The sequence below is a fragment of the Triticum aestivum genome, chromosome 3D, assembly GCF_018294505.1.
Source record: "Triticum aestivum cultivar Chinese Spring chromosome 3D, IWGSC CS RefSeq v2.1, whole genome shotgun sequence".
NCBI classification, from domain to species: Eukaryota; Viridiplantae; Streptophyta; class Magnoliopsida; order Poales; family Poaceae; genus Triticum; species Triticum aestivum.
The window spans coordinates 119,658,177-119,681,330 of NC_057802.1; the positions used below are offsets into that span (position 1 = coordinate 119,658,177).

At 42.8% G+C, this 23,154-nt stretch overlaps 1 protein-coding gene and 1 long non-coding RNA gene across 5 annotated transcripts; both read left to right on the top strand.

Annotated features, from left to right (window-relative positions):
• Positions 1 to 241: 241 nt before the first annotated feature.
• LOC123076186 (uncharacterized) lies at positions 242 to 11,730 on the top strand. Its single transcript, XM_044498571.1, has 9 exons — positions 242 to 321; positions 3,693 to 3,705; positions 4,733 to 5,227; positions 5,323 to 5,373; positions 5,675 to 5,965; positions 7,607 to 7,716; positions 7,796 to 7,877; positions 10,946 to 11,268; positions 11,452 to 11,730. Exons 1-8 carry the CDS (start codon positions 242 to 244, stop codon positions 11,258 to 11,260), a joined length of 1,437 nt encoding a protein of 478 aa, XP_044354506.1. The 3' UTR covers positions 11,261 to 11,268; positions 11,452 to 11,730.
• Positions 11,731 to 12,270: 540 nt separating this feature from the next.
• On the top strand, positions 12,271 to 21,791 carry LOC123077787 (uncharacterized). 4 transcript variants are annotated; one of them, XR_006436826.1, is made up of 10 exons: positions 12,274 to 12,735; positions 12,842 to 13,110; positions 18,707 to 18,829; positions 18,909 to 18,977; positions 19,442 to 19,559; positions 19,654 to 19,736; positions 19,828 to 19,937; positions 20,065 to 20,214; positions 20,407 to 20,485; positions 20,756 to 21,502. It is a non-coding gene; the product is annotated as an uncharacterized lncRNA (long non-coding RNA). The 4 variants fall into 4 exon arrangements; XR_006436828.1 differs by having other exon boundaries at positions 12,271 to 13,110; positions 18,707 to 18,845; positions 20,756 to 21,505; XR_006436827.1 differs by lacking the exon at positions 20,756 to 21,502 and adding an exon at positions 21,578 to 21,791 and having other exon boundaries at positions 12,274 to 13,110.
• Positions 21,792 to 23,154: the final 1,363 nt, after the last annotated feature.

Sequence of the window (23,154 nt, forward strand, 5' to 3'; positions counted from 1 at the left end):
ATCCTGCAGTAGTGAGAGAGAGAGTGCTTGAGCTCTGAGGAGCCTCGGTGGGTGCTTCCCCGTGTGCTCCTCCTTCGTTGATGCCTCAGCGCTGTGGATGATGAAGACGATGTGAAGGCAGAGGTGATGGAGCTCAGCGCCGAGGTCTAGCAGCGGACAGCAGATTGGCGTCCTCATCCCTTTCTAGGGTTAGGGGAGGAGGAAGAGCGGTGGCACCACGCGGCCTGAAGACGGGGAGGAGATGCGGGAGAAGGAGGACGGGAGTGAAGGAGTCGTCGTCGGCGGCTGGCTGGACGAAGGAGATGGCGGCGGCGGCGTATGGTTGGTCCCGCTGCGGGAGGAGTGGATGAGGAACGAGAGAAGGAGGTGGCGGCTAGGTCTTTAGCACGAGAGCCACCGTCCTTTTATAGATGTATGTGAAATGTCTAAAATGCCCTTGGCGGGGCACAGATTTTACCTGCGGTGGCACGAGATCTTTACAGCGGGAGGTAACTACGAGCTTCACATCAATCCGACGGTTGAGATCAATCCGGGGCGAGATCCGGCGGTCCAAACGACATCAAGCAAACGATCCAACCGCCGAAAAGCTCTAAGCTCTGAGAACGCCCGGTGCTATTGCGGTTTCTTGTTTCTGGATGTAGTTTTTTTAAACAAAACGGTTTTTCAAATTCACTAAAATAGGGACCACAGGTTGAATACTAAAAATACAAGGACCTTTTTGTAAAAACACCACAACGGTGAAGAACAATGGATGCTTTATTTAGTAGATAAAAAGATAAAGATTAAGGGTAAAGGTAAATGAAAAATTGAACACGGGACGATATCTTAAGATGGGAATGGGCCGGCCCGGAGCTGGCCTGTGGCCCTAAGGTCAATTTGTAAGGCCATGGGTCAACCCATTCTACAGAATTTTGTGGTCTCACTGACCCATTGGGTATATAAGGCCGACCCAAAATTTAGCAAATATTTACACAGTGCATAAGATTGCAGGTGTTTTGAAACAGATGTTTACACAATCCAACATTTGTAGACTCGTCAAATTCCCAAAAGATTAGATATGCAGCAAATAGTTACACAGTCCAGTAAAATGACAAGATCTAATCTTTCCACATATCTAATCTTTTTACAATTAGTGCAATAACGAGATCAAAAGATTACAGGTTTCAAAGAGCATCAAGTTAAAGGACCTCAGTCCAACAGATTCAGATAAGATCAAAAGATTACAGGTTCAACATGCTAATCTTCTCTTCTTACGACTTATTCATTCGGGGTTACACATCTCACTTCATTGCTTGGAACGAAAGAGCACACATGAACAATACTCTGTAATCTTAATCCTTACATGAACACACATAAACAATACGAATCATTCATGAACAATATTCTGTAATCTTAATCCTTTGATCTTTCTTGGAACGAAAGAACTGTACTGCAAACTCATAATCGAATGAAAGAACTACTTCATAATTGAAACTACTGCAAAACCAACACCAAAGAGTGCATGATGGATTGGCGTTGGGAAGGGGAGGAAGCCGACAAGAGGTTCACCTGCGAGATGATGACGCTGAGGACGGCGACCAGAATGGCGAGGTCGACGGCGGACGGGACCGCGGGTCAGCGAGCTTGACGGCGACCAAGACGATGAACGAGAGGCAGGAGGAACGCCGGCGGCAGCAGGCCAACAGAGGTGTTCGGGGGCAGCCGACGGCGGCAGCAGGCCGGTAGAGATGGTCGGGGGCGGCCGGCGGCGGCAGAGATCGTCGGGGGCGGCGGCAGCAGGCCGGTAGAGATGGTCGGGGGCGGCCGGCGGCGGCAGAGATCGTCGGGGGCGGCTGCACAGAGATGGACTAGGGCAGAGCGAGACGGTTGGCTCGACCCGTCTGGTCCATCGGGTCACACGGTGCCAGCTCCATTGACCCGTTTTTTATTGCGAAAATTTTGTTTTTGCCACTCTAGCTTTTGCCAATTTTGCTTATGCCACTCTAGAATTTGACATCTCACTTTTGCCACTCTTTGCTTTTGACAATACATCACAAATGCCATTCTGTGGCAAAACCGATAATTTTTTATTTCACTTTTACCACTTTTAGCTTTTGACAATGTATCACAATTGTCACTCTGAAAATTTTGCTTTTGCCACTGAATGGCAAAAGTGATATATTGTCAAAAGTTTAGAGTGGCAAAAATAAGATGTTAAATTCTAGGATGGCATAAGCAAAGTGGGCAAAAACTAGAGTGGCAAAAATAAAGTTTTCCCTTTTTGATTCGAGGCCGACCCACCTGGCCCATTGGCCACGAGATTTTGGGCCGGGTCAGTGATCCAGCGGGCCGACCCGGCCTATTCCCATCTTGAACGATATCCATCGCTCCCTGCTTTTGAAAGACTCGAGGAGCGTCCCTCATCATCAAAAGGAAAAAAAAGACTTGAGGTGCATCGAGGAGCGGAACCCTATCTTCACCGCCTTTTCTTCTCCGCCGGTAGCCATCCCATCGTCTTCCCCCAGTACACGAGCTTCTCACTGAGTTTTTTGGTGGTGGGGGGGGGCACCTTTATCATATTTCTTTCATTCGAGTTCCAACAGATCCGCGGTAGTATGCATAAAATTTTAATCGTTTGTTACTAGTTCTTCGGGCATACCAGCTCTTTTGTTTGCGCTATATGGGGATACCCTTTCTTTTTCCATTGTCGAGAAGGTTTGCCGTCTTGTTCATTCGAATTCCAACAGATCTGCGGTCGTATGCGTAAAGTTTTAATCTTTTGTTACTACTATTTCTTTCGGCATACCAGCCCTCTTGTTTGCACTATATGTGGTTCCCCATTCTTTTTCCGTTGTCGAGAAGGTTTGCCGTCTTCCAGGAAGGCAAAAAAGAAAAGCTGATCTTGGACATCTCTTTTTATGTGCGCAAAATTATAAAATAGCCCTTGTTGCAGACCAATAGTTGTTGTTCTAGCTATCAGATCTGGAACTTTGTTACATGTAGATCTGAGCTGCAGCCTATGGTGGTGGTCACTACTTGATCCTTCACCTTCTTTGCTTCCTACATTGGATATGATGGTCCACCCTTCATGCTTTGGACCTGTCCAAGCATGAAGTTATATTTGTATGTGCTGTACTACGGCAGAAGTAATATTGGTAATGAGCATCCAAAACCAAATGGTTTTTCTAGGCATACGGCAGTTGTGTATGTTTGCATTTCAGTTATCACTCTTCCGTTTAGGCTTGTTGCTGAAAGCATGTTTTAATTGGCAAGTATTTCAAATTTTGTTCTTTCTTTGTGTTTTCATGGCAATGAAGGACTAGTTGCTGATGAATATTACAGACAAGTGTTGTCCCATGGAAAGCTTAAGCTTAAGACTCATTCCCTTGCTACCGAACACAAACATTGACCTTAGCTATTTGTTGATCAACTCCCATAATTGTTATGCATATATATGCTTCAGTCAAGTGTCATGATGTCCATACTGCAATCCGAGTGTCATGTGTAAAACACACTTATGTGTTATGCTCATGTTATCTACATCATCTTTACCATATTTCTCTAGAAAAAACACACTTAAACATAAGGTCTCATTTTATCATCATGGTCTTCGACATCAGCATTCACCATCACTGTATAAAACGATCACAGTATACTATCAGGCTTCATTTTGTGAACTGACTTTAAATTCAATTTGGTGGTACTGTTTGTAGGAACAAGGATATAGTAAGATTGAAGAAATTGTTGGTCAAAGTTTGCAATATTTAAGTTTGACTGTGGACCTATTTTACAGAGGGAGCACTAGCTGGGAATATGCTAATGTCATATTCTTTTTAGTGAACTGTTGATCTTTTTGCTAAATGATAAAACTGCCACACTAAGTTTAGTTTTGAGGTTTCTTTTGAAAGTTCAGTATTCCAGCCTCAAATTGCCTAGCGCAAATTCTCCAAATGAAAAACATGATAACAACATGGATTGTAATTCCAGGTTGCACTTATTTTCAGGCAAATAAACACTGAAACTGGAATCCCACGCTTGTTCTTCACCAATGAAGACAATGCACAAGGCAACTGAATCTGCTTATGATGAAGATAATAGTAAAGGTAAGGATGTGCCAAGCATGGAAGAAAACGACCCATGGAATCCTTCTTATCCTCCTTGTGCTCCTGGTCCTGCTAAAGACTTGACTGACCATATCAAATTAATCAAGGAGGTGCAGTAACTAAACCACCTTTATGATATTTCTCTCTCCTGTTTCTTTTTCTTACTCACGCCTCTTCATGCTGGTACATTCTTTGTCCCAGTGGATGTGTGAAAGACATGCTTTCCTTGCTGTCTCCTGAGCAACCCATACAATCATCCCAGACCGTACTCCTGAGGTTATTTGCTATCTTTGTTACCATAATTGGACCGACAAATCATTTAGTTATAATTGTATTTGACTTGGCTACAGTGTGAAGTGCTTAGAGAGGGGCTTATAACAATAATTTAATAAACCAGTTTTTTCTTGAGCACCAGCGCTTATTTCTATACCAGTGCTTAAGCAAAACCTGCCTTCTACCAATAAGCACCAGTGCTTAAGCAAACCTGCTTATTTTTCTAAGCACCTCTGTAAGCACCTTGTACTGTAGATGGACGCCTTCTACCGAGACATGTGCATTGCAGCATGCCTTTTGTTTTTCTTATTATGCTTTTATTGATTGGACAATGGATTACCTTTTAACCCTTTTCATTTTTGTATGGATAAACCCAGCCATTGAATGATGCCTTCGTCGATAAATTACCCCGCTTGGTGGCCATCCTGGGGAAGGATAGTGTCAGGCTTTTCCTCAACTTATTCAAGGATGACACACTGGGATTGGCTTGGGGTTTCGTCATAACCCCACAGACCTTCAATCAGATGATTGTGCAAAATGCCTTGCGATGCGCGAAAGTTGCCTTGGAGGGCAAGGCTCCTGAGCTCAATGGGCACCGCGCCAATCCCAACTACATGAATTCATGTGGGTACTTTCCCCTCCACCAAGCTGCTGAAATGTTCTCTGCCGACATGATCAAATTGCTCTTCCACTATGGCGCATCGGCCAATTTGCGTACGTCTAGCCCTGAAGTCATCGAGGGCCTACTCCCACTACATGTTGCAGTTGAGAACGCTTGCCGGCATAAGTTTCTTGAGGACAACCTATTACCTGACAAAGAGAATACCGACTATGTCTACATGCTCATTCAACTGGTTTGCTTACCTGAAATGGTTTGTCCCACTTTCCTGTTAACACATAGTATCACTATTTCTGCAACTATCTATGGCAGCTCCATATTCTGTGTACCCATAATTGTCTTTCTTAGATCCTTCCCAACATGAATTACTACTGCAGCATAACAAATGAAATTTCTAATGTACTGATATATAGTTTCTCTGTGTTACTCTTTTGTATAATCCATGCGGCAACAATTTTATTTTTTAATCGAGTAATGAAGTAGCCATTTCTAGCTGCTGTTAACAAATTTAAATGTTTCAATTTGCTTTTGCTTGGCGTCGATAACATTGATGGAAGTTATTCGGCACTACTTGCTTGTTTAAAGATACTCAGTTTTTGTTCCATGTTGGTGGTTTTTGCAGAAGATCTTCTTGGATACAATCAGACTGATTGCAGAAAGAACAGATGATCTACTTGCTGTGCTCTGGAAATACATATAGGATGGAAAGCTTGCCGAAACAACAGTTTTGCTCCTGGCAGCTCAAAAGAAGATCCGCGCGGGATCTTCTTTCAAGACAACTGGCAATAGCAAGACAGATGGGTTTAGTATTATCTCAAATCTATGTACAAAGGATCTTGTTGCCATAGATTTGGAGATTGCTCAAAACAGAGCTGTGAAGAAGCAGCAGCTGAAGGCGGAGAAAAGGCTTAGGCGTATGGCATTGTTGCTTGTCATTGTAATTTCCGAAGCTGGTGAAGCTCTTGATTCATACATTCGGGCGCATCCAGAGGTACCAAACCATTTATATTTGCAGCTATAATGCATATGTGCTTGTCTTTCTACTAAATATGTAATACCCCCTCCGTCCCAAAATAAGTGTCTCAACTTTATACTCAAAGTTGAGATACTTATTTTGGGACGGAGGGAGTATTAAGGTAAGCATGGGCTTTTAGGAAATCAATGCATTAATCTGATCAATTTAAATCATGGAAATACCAACATTGACTTAGAGAAAGAACACAACATCCAGATTGCATAATAGACTTGTTATAAGTTGAGTTAAGATCTTTGAACTATTAAGTTTCATGCACCAACCAGTATTACCAAAAGTCCGAACTGATGGAGAAGGTTGGGCATTCTACATATACTAAAACACCACCTCTCACGCATGGCTCGATAAGGCCTAAGCATGGCCAGAAAGAGGGCAAGCATTTTTTTACTTAGATTGCGAAAGCTGAGATTGAACCCAAGATCTCTTGGCTCTGTTAAGTTTCATGCACCAACCAGTAGAACAAAAAATCCGAATTGACGAAGAAGGTTGGGCAATCCACATATATACTTAAGCATAAATAACCATGCCACGTAAAATCCTTCATTCAGAACGTAATACCATGAGTTGTGAATGCTAATTTTGGAAGCAAGGATAACCTCAGATTTCCATGAAGATCTAGCAGTCATCCTTTATTTGTTTGCCAACCCATTTTAAAATGTTGTCTATATGCCTTGTTTCGGGAAGTTTCAGCTTCATAGCAACCAGATTATTAAGTTTGCCAAAGGGGCACTGCTTCTTTGGCCTTTGAATTAAGCTCAAACTACCTTAGTAGTTGGAAGCTGAGGCTCCTGTTATGGTCATGAGTGAGCAAGGCAGCATGAGATGAACAACTTCAAACACCTGTTAATCCTTGAAATAAAAATAATAATCCTTCCATTCTTACATGCTAGGATGTCTACATTTTGCCTTGAATGTATGTCGCCTGATTTTATTAATTGCCCTTTGATCTGATTTGTATAAAGAAGATATCAGATCCTTTGTTCTATTCAAAGTGTTAAGGATGAGGGCGCGTCTTGTAATGAAACAATAAGGAAGCTATACCAACTGTCGCAGTAAAATTGTGGATATCGGCATCTCATTTTACTGGCACCTCAGAATCCGCCTGCAAGTATTGTTCCTTCTTATAATACTTTCTAGATGTTTCGTCTGCAAAACACAATTATTAAGTGAATAATTGAATTATGTTAATTAGTTAAACTTCCATGATTTTGGCAAAATGTGGCCTATCTTGTGCTCCCTCCGTTCCATAATGTTGTGCCTGTAGATTTTTTGAGAAGTCAAACTTTATGAACTTTGACCAAGTTTATAGGGAATGATGATATGTATTTGCTATTCTAGATGTAGATGATTTTCTCTATAAACTTGGTCAAAGTTTGACTTCTAAAAAAATCTATAGGCTAACATTATGGAATGGAGCAGTATTATGTTTATTATTAAATGCTTCCATTGCAACAATTATTTCCATCATCTCTCCGTTATATGTGGTTATGTGATGGTGCTCACTACAGTGCCATCAGCTGATTCATGTGGTATCTAGACTCTCTCTCTCTCTCACACACACAGGGACGTTTTCTTATACAAGTTTAATGTGTCGTGTAGGTGCCTTATGCCACACAGGTGGCCCACGTCGAGGTCCTGAAACGTGTCTCATCGATTCTCAAGAACCGTCGTTTTTTTCCTACTGGAGAATGCATCAACATAGGAAACATGTACTTCTTTTACACCTGTTTTCTTTCTTTTCCATTATTATATTTGCATACAAATACACCATTTTTGTTTTTTTTGTAGCTGCCCCTATGATCAACAATCGTCCAGGTTGTCCGGTGAAGAGTTGCCCAACAAATATGATGGGTATGCTACAGCTGAGAAGGTAAAAATATTCTAAAACTGGAGTTTGTCCTATTTGTATGCGGTATGCTTGTTCGCTATCCAAATTCTGTTCGGCAGGGTATGACACAAAAACTTAACACTTGGTGAAAAAATGGAAATTATCCTGTCAATAGAGATGCAGTCTGTAATGTTCTTGCTCTGGTTTTATGCAATGACCAGCAATCTTCTTGTAACATTTTTCTTGTGAGATTTCTCATGGGCTGAATGTGCTAATTTGTTAGCTGAAATGATCTGAATTTCAAGGGCTAGTCCAAACTGTGTGATGTGTATCGTGGTAACCACAAGATGTTACAGCAAAGGGAGAATAGTAACGATACATAGCTAGCAGAAGAAGAAAGATCTACATTGCATCAGATGGTACTAATTGCTAATTCTTTGTTATTTCATTTAGATATCATACATACCTTTTTACTCCCCCAATCTAGGTATCTTTTATTGATCACGGGTCAAAAGGCAGATAAAACGTGTTACAAATCATAATAGTATTTTGCTCAGTAATTTCTACTCCCTCCGTCCCAAAATAAGTGTCGCTGATGTAGTACAAAGTTGTACTTTGAATAACTTTGAAATAGGGAATTGAAATATTTTCCAAATCAAGGGGTTCCAGGGTGATGAATCTTACTTTATAGTTTGTACCCTGTTATTTGTGGTCAGCTTGTATTGCCTACAAAATAGAATGCTCCATTTGCCATTTTATAGTATCCCAATTGCGACCTGCATGTGTCTAAAACACATGCTTATGGAACTTAAGTGTTTCACATGAAGCTGGAAACACAAAAAATAAGGTAGAATGAACAGACGATAAAACTATGTGCAAGTATTTAAATTTGAATAGCATTGACATGGGAAAAAATGAGACTATAAACTGTAATGGCTCTTGGTTGCCGTCTTCTTGGGGCAAACTAAGGACAATGACACTGCTATGCTGTTGACTATAAAATTAACATCCATTGGAAACGACAGCAAGGGGCCCGCTTCCACTTGTTTAGTCCCATACTGTTTGCTTACTCTTTTAACTTGCATGATCCTAGTAGTGATGCTCAATGATTTATACCGTTGGGTTTACTCAATGCTTGTGAGAACTTGTTTTTCTTCTGTTGAATTAACAAAAATATGACTGGATTTGTTAAGGAAAGAGCAATCCTAGAGGCAACTAGCATAATTCCCGTGTGTTGATTTGGAACCAAAAAAATGGTGTGTTGATTTGGAACCAAAAAAATGATTCAGTTGATTAGATTAGTTGGATATAAAATGCACATGCAACACTGGGGAGAAGAAACTCAATTAAGCAGCCAACACCGCAGCTGCGTAACTGCGGCAGCAATGGGAGCACCATTCCAAGATATGTTTTTTTCCTCTTCAGATTGGAGGGGGTCCGGTGGGCTCTAGTCGGATGAGGGAGATTGGGGTGGGATGGAGGAGTGTACTCACCACCACCACCAACCCCAGTTTATAAGATAGTAGAGGTTGGGGAGATTGGGGTGGGGTGGGTGGGGGAGTGAATCACCACCACCACCCCAGTTTATAAGATAGCAGAGTTTCAAATTGAAGGGGGGGGGGGGGGGGGGGGGGGTCTGGTGGGCTCTAGTCGGATGGGGGAGATTGGGGTGGGTTGGGGGAGTGAACTCGCCACCACCAACCCCAGTTTATAAGATAGCAGAGGTTCAATTTGGAGGGATCTGGTGGGTTCTAGTTGGATGATGGAGATTGGGGTGGAGTGGGGGAAGTGAACTCAACACCACCATCACCACCACCAACTCCAATTTACAAGATAGTAGAGAATATCTATACTACTCTACTATATAATGTACATAATGTACTAACAGCAGAACATATGAACCGTTGGGTCATTACAATTGGACGGCTCTAATTGATTGATTCGAAATTGGGAACTCGTGGCATCAGCTGTGCCCAGGTTGGCCCAGCCGAAGCTCGGCAACTGTCTGTGCCATTGGATCAGGCAATCCTAGGACCCATATTGAAGGGATTCGTGGTGGGGACTGCTACCTTGCCTGCCATGTGATCTGGCTCTTGCTTCAGAACTTCCATCTGAGCTAGCTAGACGTGGTGAAATGGTCTCACAGTAGACAAGTAGCACAGGCTAGAAACATCTCGATACGTGCACATGGATAGGCTAGCAACCTAACATAGTAGCACACTGTTGAATACTTGAATGCATGTATGGAAGGATTTCTTTCTTTTTTATATAGTAGTACATGGCAATATTGATTACTGTTTTTTTATAGAAAATCTGTACGAGAGACTAGTGTATAAATATGAGTATCAGGATTTGAACCCTGGTGGGTGGAGTCGTGCCCCCACAACTCAGCACCGTGCCATTGGTCACTGATAAGGGGGAGAAATGTTCAAACAACCTGTGAAAAAACAAATTTACATTTTTTGTTTTGTTTTCGGTCTAGGAAACAATCATGAAAGAGAAATGAGACATTCTGACTTAGGGTGAGAAAGAGGGAAAATGAAAAAGGGAATAGTTCTTACATCAAGTTTATTTTTTGATATTTCTATTTTGAATTAAAATATTTAAAAGTTCACGACACATCAATAACATTTCTTTTTGAAGAAACAATGGCCGTGTCTAAAACATTCCTCATAAAGAAAAAATTGTTGCGCTGTTGTGATTTGATGCGAAGAACAAGTAATCTTTCACAAGTTCTCAAGAGAAAATAGGGATCTCTTCTTGAAAATTTCAAGATAAATTTATCATAACATATGTTCTTTAGCTTTAATTTTAATGTTTTAGTATTTTTCTTATACTACATAACAATCTCGAACAAAGCACAGACAGATGACCAGTAATAGTAGAGATAGAGATATCAATGGCATATGTCCCAATCACTTTACATGTTCCTTGAATGCAGCTTACTCGTTCAGCTGCTTGCCATGCTAGGCAAGTGATATACTCTGAAAAGAAATATCTGAAAACATCACATAGTCCAGGGTAATCCAAATATAATATGTAAGATCTCAGCGGATCATATTTTCTGTGTTGAGTATTTTTAGCATCAACTTTATTGATCCATGATACAGGCTGCCAGAATGAAACAACCTAGAGGATGGAAGCTCGAACATGCAAGGAGAAGCTTCATCCCATGCTTGAAATCAGTGTTATCATCATCCAAGTTGGAAGCAAGGGCATCTCCCATATATCCCTTGATAGAAATCAAAAGCATGAGAGAGACTGAGGAAATTTGGAATAAATCAGCAACCGAAGGATCCTCTTCAATTCCAAATAAAAATCTTGGTTTGTTGGGAAGAGTTCTGCAATTAACAAGTAGTCATCAATCCAGAAGGCTATTCGGTACTGCTGCATCGACGGTCTTGAAACTTTTAAAGCATGCATGAGTTGAGAGGTATGTCGTATGAGCTGTATTTTGTATTTCATGCTAACAAGCCGGTCTAATATAAAAAACGTCATGAAAGAATAGCAATTTTCAGATTTAACTTGATAAGTGGATGGCAATTTTCTTATTTAACTTAATAAGTGGTCTGCTGGGCACCACATATTTAACACATACAACTTGTTTTATTTGCAGTTTCTCAGAAGAGAAGTTACTTCTCTCTCATCATTTTCAAGTCTGCTCATTATTGCTTCCATGCTATCTTAGCCGGTGTGGCTTTCGATCTATGCAGATACAGAAGCGCCTGTTGTGACCTTATGCACAGATGTGGTGCAAACATATTTTATTTCAGTGGCATGCTCCTAACGTGCTTAAGCGCGCATGTATCCCTCACATTTGCCTGGATGTATCTCTCGCATTTGCCTGGATTTAAACTCTAGCTACATATAGTAGCATTTGAACCACTCTGACCCACTGAGCTTGCGTACATGGTCGATCGTGCATTCCTTAGGATATTGAACAGTTTGCGTGTATATGATTTTACTCCGCTTGGGGATGCGGACTTAAAAATTCTCGTATGGAAACCAGTGCTACAAATTTCTACTGATCTCATTGAATTAACTGAAGCTTAAAATAGATTTTATAGTCTGTAAGATTTAATAGGATATATTTGAACTTGGAACGTAAGTTGTTTAAATTTTATTTTGGTTTGTGTCGGGACGTTAATTAAATCAAATAAAATGTGACCCTGATTGTTCGCAGGCAAGGAAAAGAGGGATCTGCCCTAAAAGTAGGACTATAGATAGCAAGAAGTTGACCGATGGCCTTTGCCCTTGCCATTGTCGTCTTTGTCGCGGTAGTAGTGCTTGAAGGCGACATCTCTCCTATAAATGACGCTACGTGGCTGCTGGCGTTGGCTCAGCCGTTTTTCTTTCTTCACGTGCAAAGCTGCTTCAGAAGTGGATGACCGGTCGGGCTCGTTGGCCTGGGGTCAGGAAATAACTACTACTGTACTTCTCAAGTCCTCGGCGTGAAGATGGATTTAAGAGAGATGAAATCCTAGCAATTCACTGCGGTGGAAAATATCCATATCCTTCCACCTCCGCCGCCACACTCTCCTCGTCCGCGTCCGCCACTCGCACCCCTCCCCTGATCCCCTAATTCCCTCCCTTGCGTCACCAGCTTCACCCACTTCTTCATGTGCGACGGCCGACGCAGCTCCCGTGCCTTCCCATTGCCGCTGGATGGGAGTTGTTGGGACATCGCCAGTCCACATCGGCGACGGGTGGTGACCAGCTCTCCGCGCATGTGGAGCAGCGGGTTGCCGGGGGCACAACTACCACTTCGCCACTGCCCTGACTCCTTCCAGTGGATGCGCCGTCGATGGAGACCGCCAACAGGATGAAGATTTGTCGTCCCAGCAAACTCATGCGCTGTTGCCGCCACAATTGTTCTCTTTGTTGGAGTCTTCCTCCTCTAGTACGTCCTCTCCTGCGACCTCCGTAAGTTCAAGGTTTCACTACCGGAGCAGCGGATTCCTTGTTGAAATGTTTGATGCGGTCTGCTCGGCCTTTTTCTTTGGCAGGAGAGAAAAAAATTGGTGTCTTTGACACTCCTGGGACCGACAGATCATTCATGGCATGGTTGGATTTGAATGGGGAAGTGTCCATCCAAAATTTGTTTGGTTGACTGGACTAATTGTTCCTTTGGCTGTTTTAATGGAAACCCATTCACATAATTTTTGCAAACATTAGCGAAGATTTCAGTGGCAGGGAGTGTTTGCCGGAGTGGAAACGATTCAAGAGCTGGAAGGAGCTCAAGATTTTGCTACTGCCTTGCTGATAGGTTTGTGAGGTAATTTAGCTACATATTTGCGTGTTTCTTTTGTGCTCTAGCAATGCATATTTTAATTTGGAAAATAGAAACATGAAGTGTAATTTAAGCATCTAATAGCAGATGTTGTTAGCATGAACAGAATGTGTACCATGGCGGCAGGAGAGGGAGAGGGGGAGGGAGAGGGGGAGGGAGGGGGGGGGAGAGAGAGAGAGAGAGAGAGAGAGAGAGAGAGAGAGAGTTTTATTCACACATTATCAATCCAACTTTTCTGTAACTATTTTATGTACATCTTATGGGAAACGCCAGTTCAGGGTGACGGTTGCGTGTTATATTGACAGGGGTGCAACTCCCTGATAGCGTACAATTGTTGTTGGGATCGAGACTTGGAGTACAAGCGATAAGCTAGAGATAGGAATAATGTTACAGAGATAACAGAGAATACACTGCATAGCCTATCTACGGTTGCAACTAGAACTCCTAGCCGCACCACCTTGGCACCATTGTCACGTTGTTTAACACCCTCCCTTAATCACAATTTGGTCAAGTTGAGATTACGCTCGAGCTTTCAAAGATTCTTGTGGGCAATGCTTTTGTGAAGCCGTCTGCAACCTGATCTCGTGAATGCACAAAACGAATGTCCAATTGTCTGTTTGCAACTCTTTCTCTGACAAAATGGAAATCTATTTCAATGTGTTTTTCCTTACATGAAAAACCGGGTTAGCAGACAAATAAGTAGCACCCAGGTTGTCACATCATAAACATGGAACCTTAGCGTGCTTCACACCCAGCTCTATCAACATGGACTACACCCAGATAATCTCTGTAGTAGCATTTGCTAGTGCTTTATACCCAGCTTCAGTGCTAGACTGTGGCACAGTAGCCTGTTTCTTTGCACACCATGATATTAGATTTGGTCCAAAGAAAACTGCAAATCCACTAGTGGAGCGTATGTCATCTAGACACCCTGCCCAGCCAGAGTCAGAAAAAGCACTGACAAGAGTTGATGAATATTTGCTGAATGTAAGACCAAGACTCATAGTATTTTTCACATACCTCACTACGTTTGGCAGCAGTCCAATGAACTGTGGTGGGTGCGTGAAGAAACTGGCATACTTTTTTTAACATCAAAGGATATATCTGTTCTTGTTAAGGTTAGGTACTGAAGTGCTCCTACTAGACTTCTGTATCTAGTACTATCCTCTTAATTCAAGAGGTCTCCCTCTTCAAGTGACAATTTTTCTGTGCTAGATAAATGAGTTGAGGAGGGTTTACACCCTTGTAAGCCAACTCTCCTTACCAAATCAGTAGCATGCTTCTCCTGAGAGAGATGAAGACCATCTTTATTTTTCTTTACCTCAATACCTAGGAAGAAGTGTAGGTCTCCCAAATCTTTAAGAGCAAACTCAGCACTTAGGTCCTTTAATAGTCCTGTCACTGCTTCATTAGATGAACTTGTGACAATGATACATCAACATAGATAAGCACAAATATGGATGTATTTGACTTATTGTAAATGAATAGTGATGTATCAGACTTAGAAGGAACAAAACCAAGTACTTGTAATGTCTGACTGAGACGAGAGTACCACGCCCTAGGAGCTTGCTTCAGTCCATATAGAGCTTTGTCAAGCTTACACACATGGAAGGGTTTGTCCTTGTTCTCAACACCAGGAGGTTGTTTCATGTATACTTCCTATTCCAGAACACCATGAAGAAACGCATTCTGCACATCTAGTTGTCTAAGACTCCATCCCATGGAAACATCAATAGACAGCACAAGACAAATAGTAGTAGCTTTAACTACGGGATTAAAGGTGTCCTCATAGTCTATGCCACACTGCTGTTTGAAGCCTTTTGCAACAAGTCTGGCTTTGTAGCGATCTATGGTTCCATCAGACTTTCTTTTTATCCTGTAAACCCACTTGCAATCAATCAAAATTTTACATTGCCGTGGAGAAACCAGATACCACGTGTTATTTTTCTGAAGTGCCATGTATTCCTCTTCCATGGCCTTTTTTCCAGCGTGTATCACTGAGTGCTTCATCAAGAGTATTTGGTTCACCTGTGGAACATGCTAGACCAAACTTGGTTATCTATTTGTAATTAACCGGTTGAATTACTCCCTTCCGTAGCCGTGTACGCGGGTGAATAGATGAAGTAGTGCTGTTGTTGAGCGTAGAAGATCCAGCCTTTGGACCCAGCAATCACGAGGCAGATCCCCCTGGCGCGGCGTTCCAGACGCGCCAGCCGCTATGGCAGCGGGATCTTCTGTGGCGATGGGTGATGCTGAAGCCGTCGCGGTGGGCGCAGAAGATCCCGGCCGCACGGATTGCGTGGGCCTGACCGGCTCGGCACCGGATTGCACGCTTGTTGTGAGCCGAGGCGAATCCACGCCAGATCGCGCGCCTAGCTGCTGACGGCGTACGTATTGGCGGGTTCCGCTCACGGGCCGGAGGCTGCTGCCGCGTGGCATCGGAGGATTGGTGTGGGCCGGATGCCGCATCTGGCCCAGTTGGGGCAGATCGCGTGGCCGCCGCTGGATCGCTGCCCGCCGCACCTGGTGGGCGACACGAGATCTGGCGCGCTATCGCCTTGTTGAGCACGGATCCCGTAGCAGATTCGCTGCCATGCTACGGGAGCACCGATCGTTAGGAAGATTTGTCCCCCGCAGTGTGACACATAAAACGTGAAGCGTTTGGGGTGATTTCTTCACCGTTCTCTGCACCGTTTTCATCTGCACATCACAAGAATCAAGTGCACGGTTACGAGGATTAGTCAACATGCGATCATTACAGTTATTTCCCCCTTGATCAAGACCGGTAAGACTAGATGGTAGAAGAAGAATTTCTTGGCGAAGTAGGGCACCAGCATTGGGGATGAAGGGTGGCGAAGGGGAACTTTGTTTCATCAAAAACGGCATCTCGAGAGATATAGGCGCGACCTGTTGGAACGTCAAGGCACTTGACGCGTTTGTGTTGAGCTCTATAGCCAACGAACACACATTGTTTGGATCTAAAACCGAGTTTGCGATCATTATAAGGACGAAGATTGGGCTAACAAGCACATCCAAACACACAAAGAGATGTGTAGTCTGGTTTGGTATGGAGAAGCCTTTCAGTGGGAGTTTCATTGTTTATAACACGACTAGGTAGCATATTAATGATATGAACTGCTGTGAGAAAGGCCTCATCCCAAAATTTTAGGGGCATGGAGGCACAAGTGAGAAGGGCAAAGCCAACTTCGATAATGTGTCCGTGTTTGCGTTCAACAGACCCATTCTGTTGATGGGCATGAAGACAAGACACGTGATGAGAAATACCATGTTTTTCGAAAAAGAAGTTGAGCTTCTGTTATTCACCACCGCAATCAGATTGGAGGGCTATGATTTTGGTGTCAAATTTTCTTTCAACTAAGGCTTGGAAATTGAGAAAACTAGGCATACATCGGATATTTTCTTAAGAAGATAGATCCAAGGAAATTTGCTATAGTCGTAAATGAAACTCACATAATATGTATGTCTACCAACAGAAGAGGGAGCAGGCCCCCACACATCAGAAAAAATAAGCTGCAAAGGCTTGGTAGAAATACTAGTATAAATAGGATAAGGTAACTGATGACTTTTAGCTCTTTGACAGGAATCACAAATTGTTTCAACATCACGCTCTCCAATATATGGGAGCTTATTTTTCCTAAGCAATCGCTCAACTAAAGAAAAAAGATGCATGTCCTAATCGATCATGTGACCGTCTTGATGAGACTTTGGTGGCACTAAAAACTTGCTTATTGAGTTTTCTAATCTCCGGAATCAATGGGTAAAGCCCGCGAACACATCTACCTCGATGCCTGATCATTGATCAAAAAGAAGAAGGGGTGAAATTTAAGAAATACATGATTATCAATGGCAATGCGATGAATGGAAAGAAGACTTTTGGAAGCACTAGGAACATGCACAAAAATTCTGAGATGATTTTTTCTATGAGGGATTTTAATAACAGAGTGACCAATGTGACCAATCTTCATACCTTCTCCACTAGCGGTGTGGATGTGATCTTGGCCGCGGTACTTCTCGCGCATGGTCATTTTTTCCAGCTCGCCGGTGATGTGGTTGGTGGCTCCGTTGTCGACGTACCAGTTCATGTCGACGCCATACGAGGCATCAGCCACCCCGGACACCTTTTCACCTTGGGACGATGCATCATCATCATCATCATCCTGAAAACGGTACCAACAGTCTTTTGCTGAGTGTCCCAACTTGCCATAGATTTGGCACCGAACAGCATCCGGGCACAATCTGTTGTTGGTGGAGGAGCTTGTGCACCGGCCCTTGTTGTTGGTGGAGGGAGGGCCGGCTATCGCCGCGTGCGTTGCCGTTCTGGCCACTGCTGTTGCCCCCTCCAGAGCCCTTGCCCTTTTTGCGAGGGGGTCCACGGTACGGAGAGCTGTGGCCGCGCCCGCGTGTGGCGATGTTCGCCGAGGAATCAAAGCCGCCGCCGGTCCCTGCCCCTTGGAATAGAGCCACCCTTTGATCAAAGTTGCTCATCTGAGCGAACAATTCGTCAAGAGTGACCAGAGTAGTGCGGGCGTCAAGGGCAGAGAGCAACGACTGGTAGTCCATGTCGAGGCCGTAGAGGATGTAGGATACCAGCTCGTCATCCTAGAGTGGCCGACCCGCCGCCGCAAGCTCGTCGGCGAGGGAGCGCATGTGCGCAAAGAAGGTAGCCATCGATTGTGTCCCCTTCCACGCGTTCGTGAGGGCGGCGTGGATGTTGTTGATGCGGGACAACGAGGTCGATGAGAACATCCTTGCCAACGCCTTCCAGAGCTTGTTTGCGTGGGTGATCGCGGTCACCTGTACGAGCACTTCTTTGGACAGATTATTCAGAAGATATCCCAGTACCTGCTGGTCTTCCCTGGTCCAAAGTTGATGTAGAGGATTCGGGATGGTCTCCTCCTTGCCATCCTTGTCCTTGGAGACGACAACCTTGGCTGGCTCTAGCATGCTCCCATCCACGTACCCGATGAAACCAACACCATAGAGTTGTGGTGTGATCTGGGTGCGTCACATGATGTAATTGGTGCAGGTGAGGTGCTCGGTGACTTGGCCGGAGAGGGTAGGGTTGGAGGCGCTGGAGGAAGCCATGGTAGGAGGTTTCGGTGGAGGAGGAAAACCTAGATGTGATGGAAGAGTTAGGCTCTGATTACCATATGGGAAACGTTGTACCCAGTTCAGGGCGACAATTGCGTGTTATATTGACAGGGGCGCGACTCCCTGATAGCGTAAAATGGTTGTTGGGATCGGGACTTGGAGTACAAGGGATAAGCTAGAGATAGGAATAATGTTACAGAGATAACAAAGAATAAACTGCCTAGCCTATCTATGGTTGCAACTAGAACTCCTAGCCGCACCACATTGGCACCATTGTCACGTTGTTTAACACATCTATTTTATTTCTTCTTTGGTTTAGAGAACATAGAAATGCAGGAGGTGTTTTTATGAACATGGCAATGGAATTCGATAGGATTAATTAAATTGGTTCCCCCAAGGTGGTGTTGATCACTTTGTGTTTCTTTTCCTATTGGTGTGAAAACGAATTCCTTGGGTGACACCAATGCAGGCATTTGTGATCTTGTTAACCGATGCACCCGCTGACATCAAGATGTGGCATGGTGCGGGCTTTGGGGTTTCAGGGGCGTGAAATGGCGTGGAAGACAGAGATGGAAGTGGCCTGCATCCTCGAGTAATGCTTTCTAAAGGTGTGGAATATTTCATTTCCTCAAACTTAGATCCCCTCATTTTATTTCCCATGTTATTTTCAGATCGGGGTTGCCTCTTTGAGAGTAGCAGATTGCCGAGATGAGGACCTGTGTGGATGCCCAAAGTTACAGGTTTTGATTCTTTATGATTCTTTTTTGAATTTATTTTTCTATTGCTACAACCTGGTCATAACTAGATTATGTAACCACCACGTATAGTCCTACAAAATTCCTATGAATTTACTTCAATCCAAAGAGGGGTCTTAATTTGATAGTAGGGTTATAAACCAACCGTAATTATGGATCAAATGAAAGTGGTGGCATAGAAGCTTGAGAAATATGATGGTTTGCATTTAGTTTCGCTTTACTTTAATTTCGCTGTGTTTCCTAGAAGCTTAAGAGATGAGGTTTGAATTTTTGTTGTAGACATGGCCGTTGATGTGTGTACCATGGCTTCATTGCATATTGACTTTTACAAAGATGAAAGAGAGTTGTTTCTAACCTGCTACACAACAAGAATTGCCAACACTTTGTAGTCTCTTAGGATCTTGAAGGGAATGGAGGAAACTGAAGGTGCTAACAATTCTTGTTTGAAGGTCATCAAGAACTATATCCTCGAAACTAAAAGTTGTTGGAAAAGATCTGTTATGATGCCATAGAAGTTGCAGATAAGGATCTTCTCCCCTTATGCGCTGGGTCTGAAAGCAAGGGCATGTACTATTAAATGCACACAATATTTTCTCTTCTACATTTGTTGGATGAATTGGTACGAAGATTATGTTGACATATTTCTTTTTTCCCTTTTAAGAATCGATGATCGTAGCTGGTTGATTTTCCAACATAAGGACCAGAGAATTGCTACAGTTTGAGATGACAGTGAATGCTTACAAGGTTTGTTCTAAGTTTAAGATAGCTGATTGGTCGAAACTATTTATTGTTGCATTTATCATATGTAGTACTACTGATTTCCTTTCATACCCAGACTAACTTTGCAAATATGCGTGAGGGCGACATATGCCCTTCTCATCCTACATGACTTGGAATAGCTTTTGACTTTTCAGCTACATATCATGCTTTGAATTCACCTACAAGGTATTTGTTTACTGCACGTGTAAACATCTGGTTTATTGCAATGTATCCTCTAAAGCATGAATGAACATTGCTCATATTCATATCAATTGAAGAGCCTTTGATATTGCCACTGAATCTCTTGATGTAGAATCTACCGTTACAACACCAGTGCATGATGAGACTGAGAAGATCTTGACCTTGCTGCGACATAATTTAAGGAGCTGGAATGAGGTTGGACCTTTAACACAATAGCAAAATTTAACTCGAAGAACCTCTGATATCACTAAATCATTATCAGGTACATAATACAACATGTATATTTCACATTTGCATTATCTACAACGTCATTAAGTCTCATCGTGAAACATACAACTAGAGATACCTACATGTATATATCAAATTTGCATTTGTTTTACAACTTCATCGTTTCTATAGCTGTAAATGTATAGATTTTCATAAGTATGATTGTTTTTTAAAATTAAATGCATAGGCTAACCAGCCATCTCAGGCCGAGTCTGTTGCTACTGTTGCTCAACCTTTCAGTGGACTACAAGATGATATACCACAAGGTAGCTTTAGTATTTTGAACTTTCAGCTACATTTGGTCACGAGTTATGAGATGCATATGGTTCTAGCATCCTTCACAACCATTCCTGTGATTGATTCAATTTGGTTTGTCATTGTTGGTACTTTCATGCCATTTGATTATGTGGTAGAGTGTGCTTCCGGACTGCGCGTGGGGTTGGGCATTCTTGGCTAGACCTAGGCGTCCTCGCCAGCGACTTGCTGTCTGACCCATCTACCGGCATACACCATCATTTCCGCTCTTTCATATGTAGGCTCGGATGCAAGGTGCAAGTCACCATGACGGTAGCGGGTTGAGAGAAGTGGAGAATAGGGTTCCTCCAGGTTCCATCCATGAATGGTGTCAGTCCAATATCTCAGTTAAATGTCTGCTATTCCTTCATTTCTTCATCTTCGGTTGAAGAATAATCCCTCTACTATCATCTTGAAGACTTGAAGGGTGGCATGCGCACGTCCATACAATAACTTTAAATTTTAAGTGTACTTTAGTTGATGTATTGTAGTTGATTGAATCCCGTCAAAGATTCAGAGAAAATCAAGTAACTTGATAATTATTTGCTTAGAGAGCAAGAAGTTGCTACTATATCGTGGTTCATGCCAAAAGCATTGTCAGCCAAAATAGGATAGAGAATCCCTTGAAAACAATTGAAAGAATAATGCATTTCGAGTGAAAGGATCTTGTTTGCATCCCCGGGGTAGCATGGTAAGGGGTGTTAAAATTTCATTCAAGAGGTGTTCAATATTACGAAGTTAACTCTATCATCTCACTTGGATTTAGTATCGTGACATCTGACGGGTTGCTTTCTCCTTTTGATAATTTCATTGTGGTGCTTCAGTTCATTTGAGCTAATGATCGTAAATGTCATGACATTTTCGGACCGTTGAGATAGTTGCCATCGACATGGAAGTTGTCATATGTGATAGGAACATTGTATTATCTCAAGCGGACATAATATCTTATATTGTGATGATGTTCAAAGTGCCATAAGAAGAGGATGCTACACATGTTTCATCTATATATCAATTTTCTTCTTCAGAAAACAACATTTTAGTCTTTAACACAAGTTGTACTGCAGGAATATGAAACCAAATAATCTACTTATCGGTGCTGAATGACAACTCATGGTTGGGATTTTTTTCTGGCAGCAGGAGCCCAGAACAGGACCCCACCATATTCTTGTTAGTGGATTTCTATGGATCTACTTTTAGTTAACTCTGTCTCGGACTCTCTACAATCCCAAAACTGTATATAAACAGAATGTTGATGTCTACTACACAACTTGTTCTTGTAGATTCGTGTTGGGCCTCCAAGCGCAGAGTTTTGTAGGACAGTAGCAATTTTCCCTCAAGTGGATGACCTAAGGTTTATCAATCCGTGGGAGGCGTAGGATGAAGATGGTCTCTCTCAAACAACCCTGCAACCAAATAACAAAGAGTCTCTTGTGTCCCCAACACACCAAATACAATGGTAAATTGTATAAGTGCCACTGGTGCGCGTCGGTCCTAAACAAACGTTTTTTACCCCTTTCCGCGACGACATTTGGAACCGTCGCCAAGTGAGTGTGGGCGATAGGGGGGGTCCTTCCCACACGGCCCAGAAACCGTCGGGGATATGCCCTACTGGCACACACGTTCGGCAAAATGAGGTCGTGTGCGACTGGCGAGCACTTAAATACGGAAATACGTACAGTAGAGCTAAAAAATACAATTATACAGCGAAATTGTTTCCGGTCGCAAATACATCCCACACAGTCAGTCCCCACTAAACGTTTCCATTCGTATGCACATCCCGCACAGTCGCTCCAAGGAAAACATTTCCGTTCACAGGTACATCACACATAATTTTTCCCGTTAAATCGTTTTCGTTATTGAATGTAGCACACACGGTCCGTAGAAGAAACTGTGTGGCAAAGGCTGTCCATGACACATAGTTTTTATATGGTAAACGTTGGCGCAAGGTGGCCTAACGCAAACATGTTTCAAGAGAAAGTCGTGTGTTATTGTTCATTGATCCAACACGGTTTATTCCTAGAAGCTGTCTGCGGTGCATGAGGTCATCGCCCACGGTATTTTTTCAACAACCGTTTGCAATATCAAAACCCAATTAGCAGGCTAATTCTCCATTAGCAGGCTAATTGCCCTATTATTAATAATCCATTTACTAATCTAGTTGACATTCATATTAAGCACACAATATATTTCATTTCCATATTAAGGAAGCAAAATTTCATAATTGAAATACATCAGAGTACAACATGATATAGCTTCAGCACTCAGCTACCCCATTACACAACTGCACCAGCAGCAAGTTCCACATGCAACATGTAGAACCTTTCGAAATTAGCATCATAAACGGTATATAGACAGATGCATCACATCTGGAAAACTGCTGAAGCGGAAGGCGAATATTGAGCCTTCATTCATGTTGAAGGTCTTTGCAACTTTAGGCCAGTGCCTGTGGATGATTGACCGTCTGTCCTTCGACCTCTTCAGGAACACTTCAATATTGAACCGTTGGTGTTGTATGAAAACCTTCCTCGCCTCCTAACCATAGAGGTGGTTTGAGAGGTAATCATCAGTGAACTGCTTTGGAAAGGCCTGAAAACAAGGATGTGCATAAATATCTTCTCTATATTGGAAATGGGGCAAAGGA

What these genes read in the sequence shown, in the direction of transcription:
- LOC123076186 (XM_044498571.1), top strand. Translation starts at nt 242, where the DNA reads ATGCGGGAGAAGGAGGACGGGAGTGAAGGAGTCGTCGTCGGCGGCTGG. An exon ending in TGGTTTGCTTACCTGAAATG is followed by an intron (nt 5,228 to 5,322) that starts GTTTGTCCCACT and finishes TGTCTTTCTTAG; the next exon opens with ATCCTTCCCAACATGAATTA. An exon ending in ACATTCGGGCGCATCCAGAG is followed by an intron (nt 5,966 to 7,606) that starts GTACCAAACCAT and finishes TGTGTCGTGTAG; the next exon opens with GTGCCTTATGCCACACAGGT.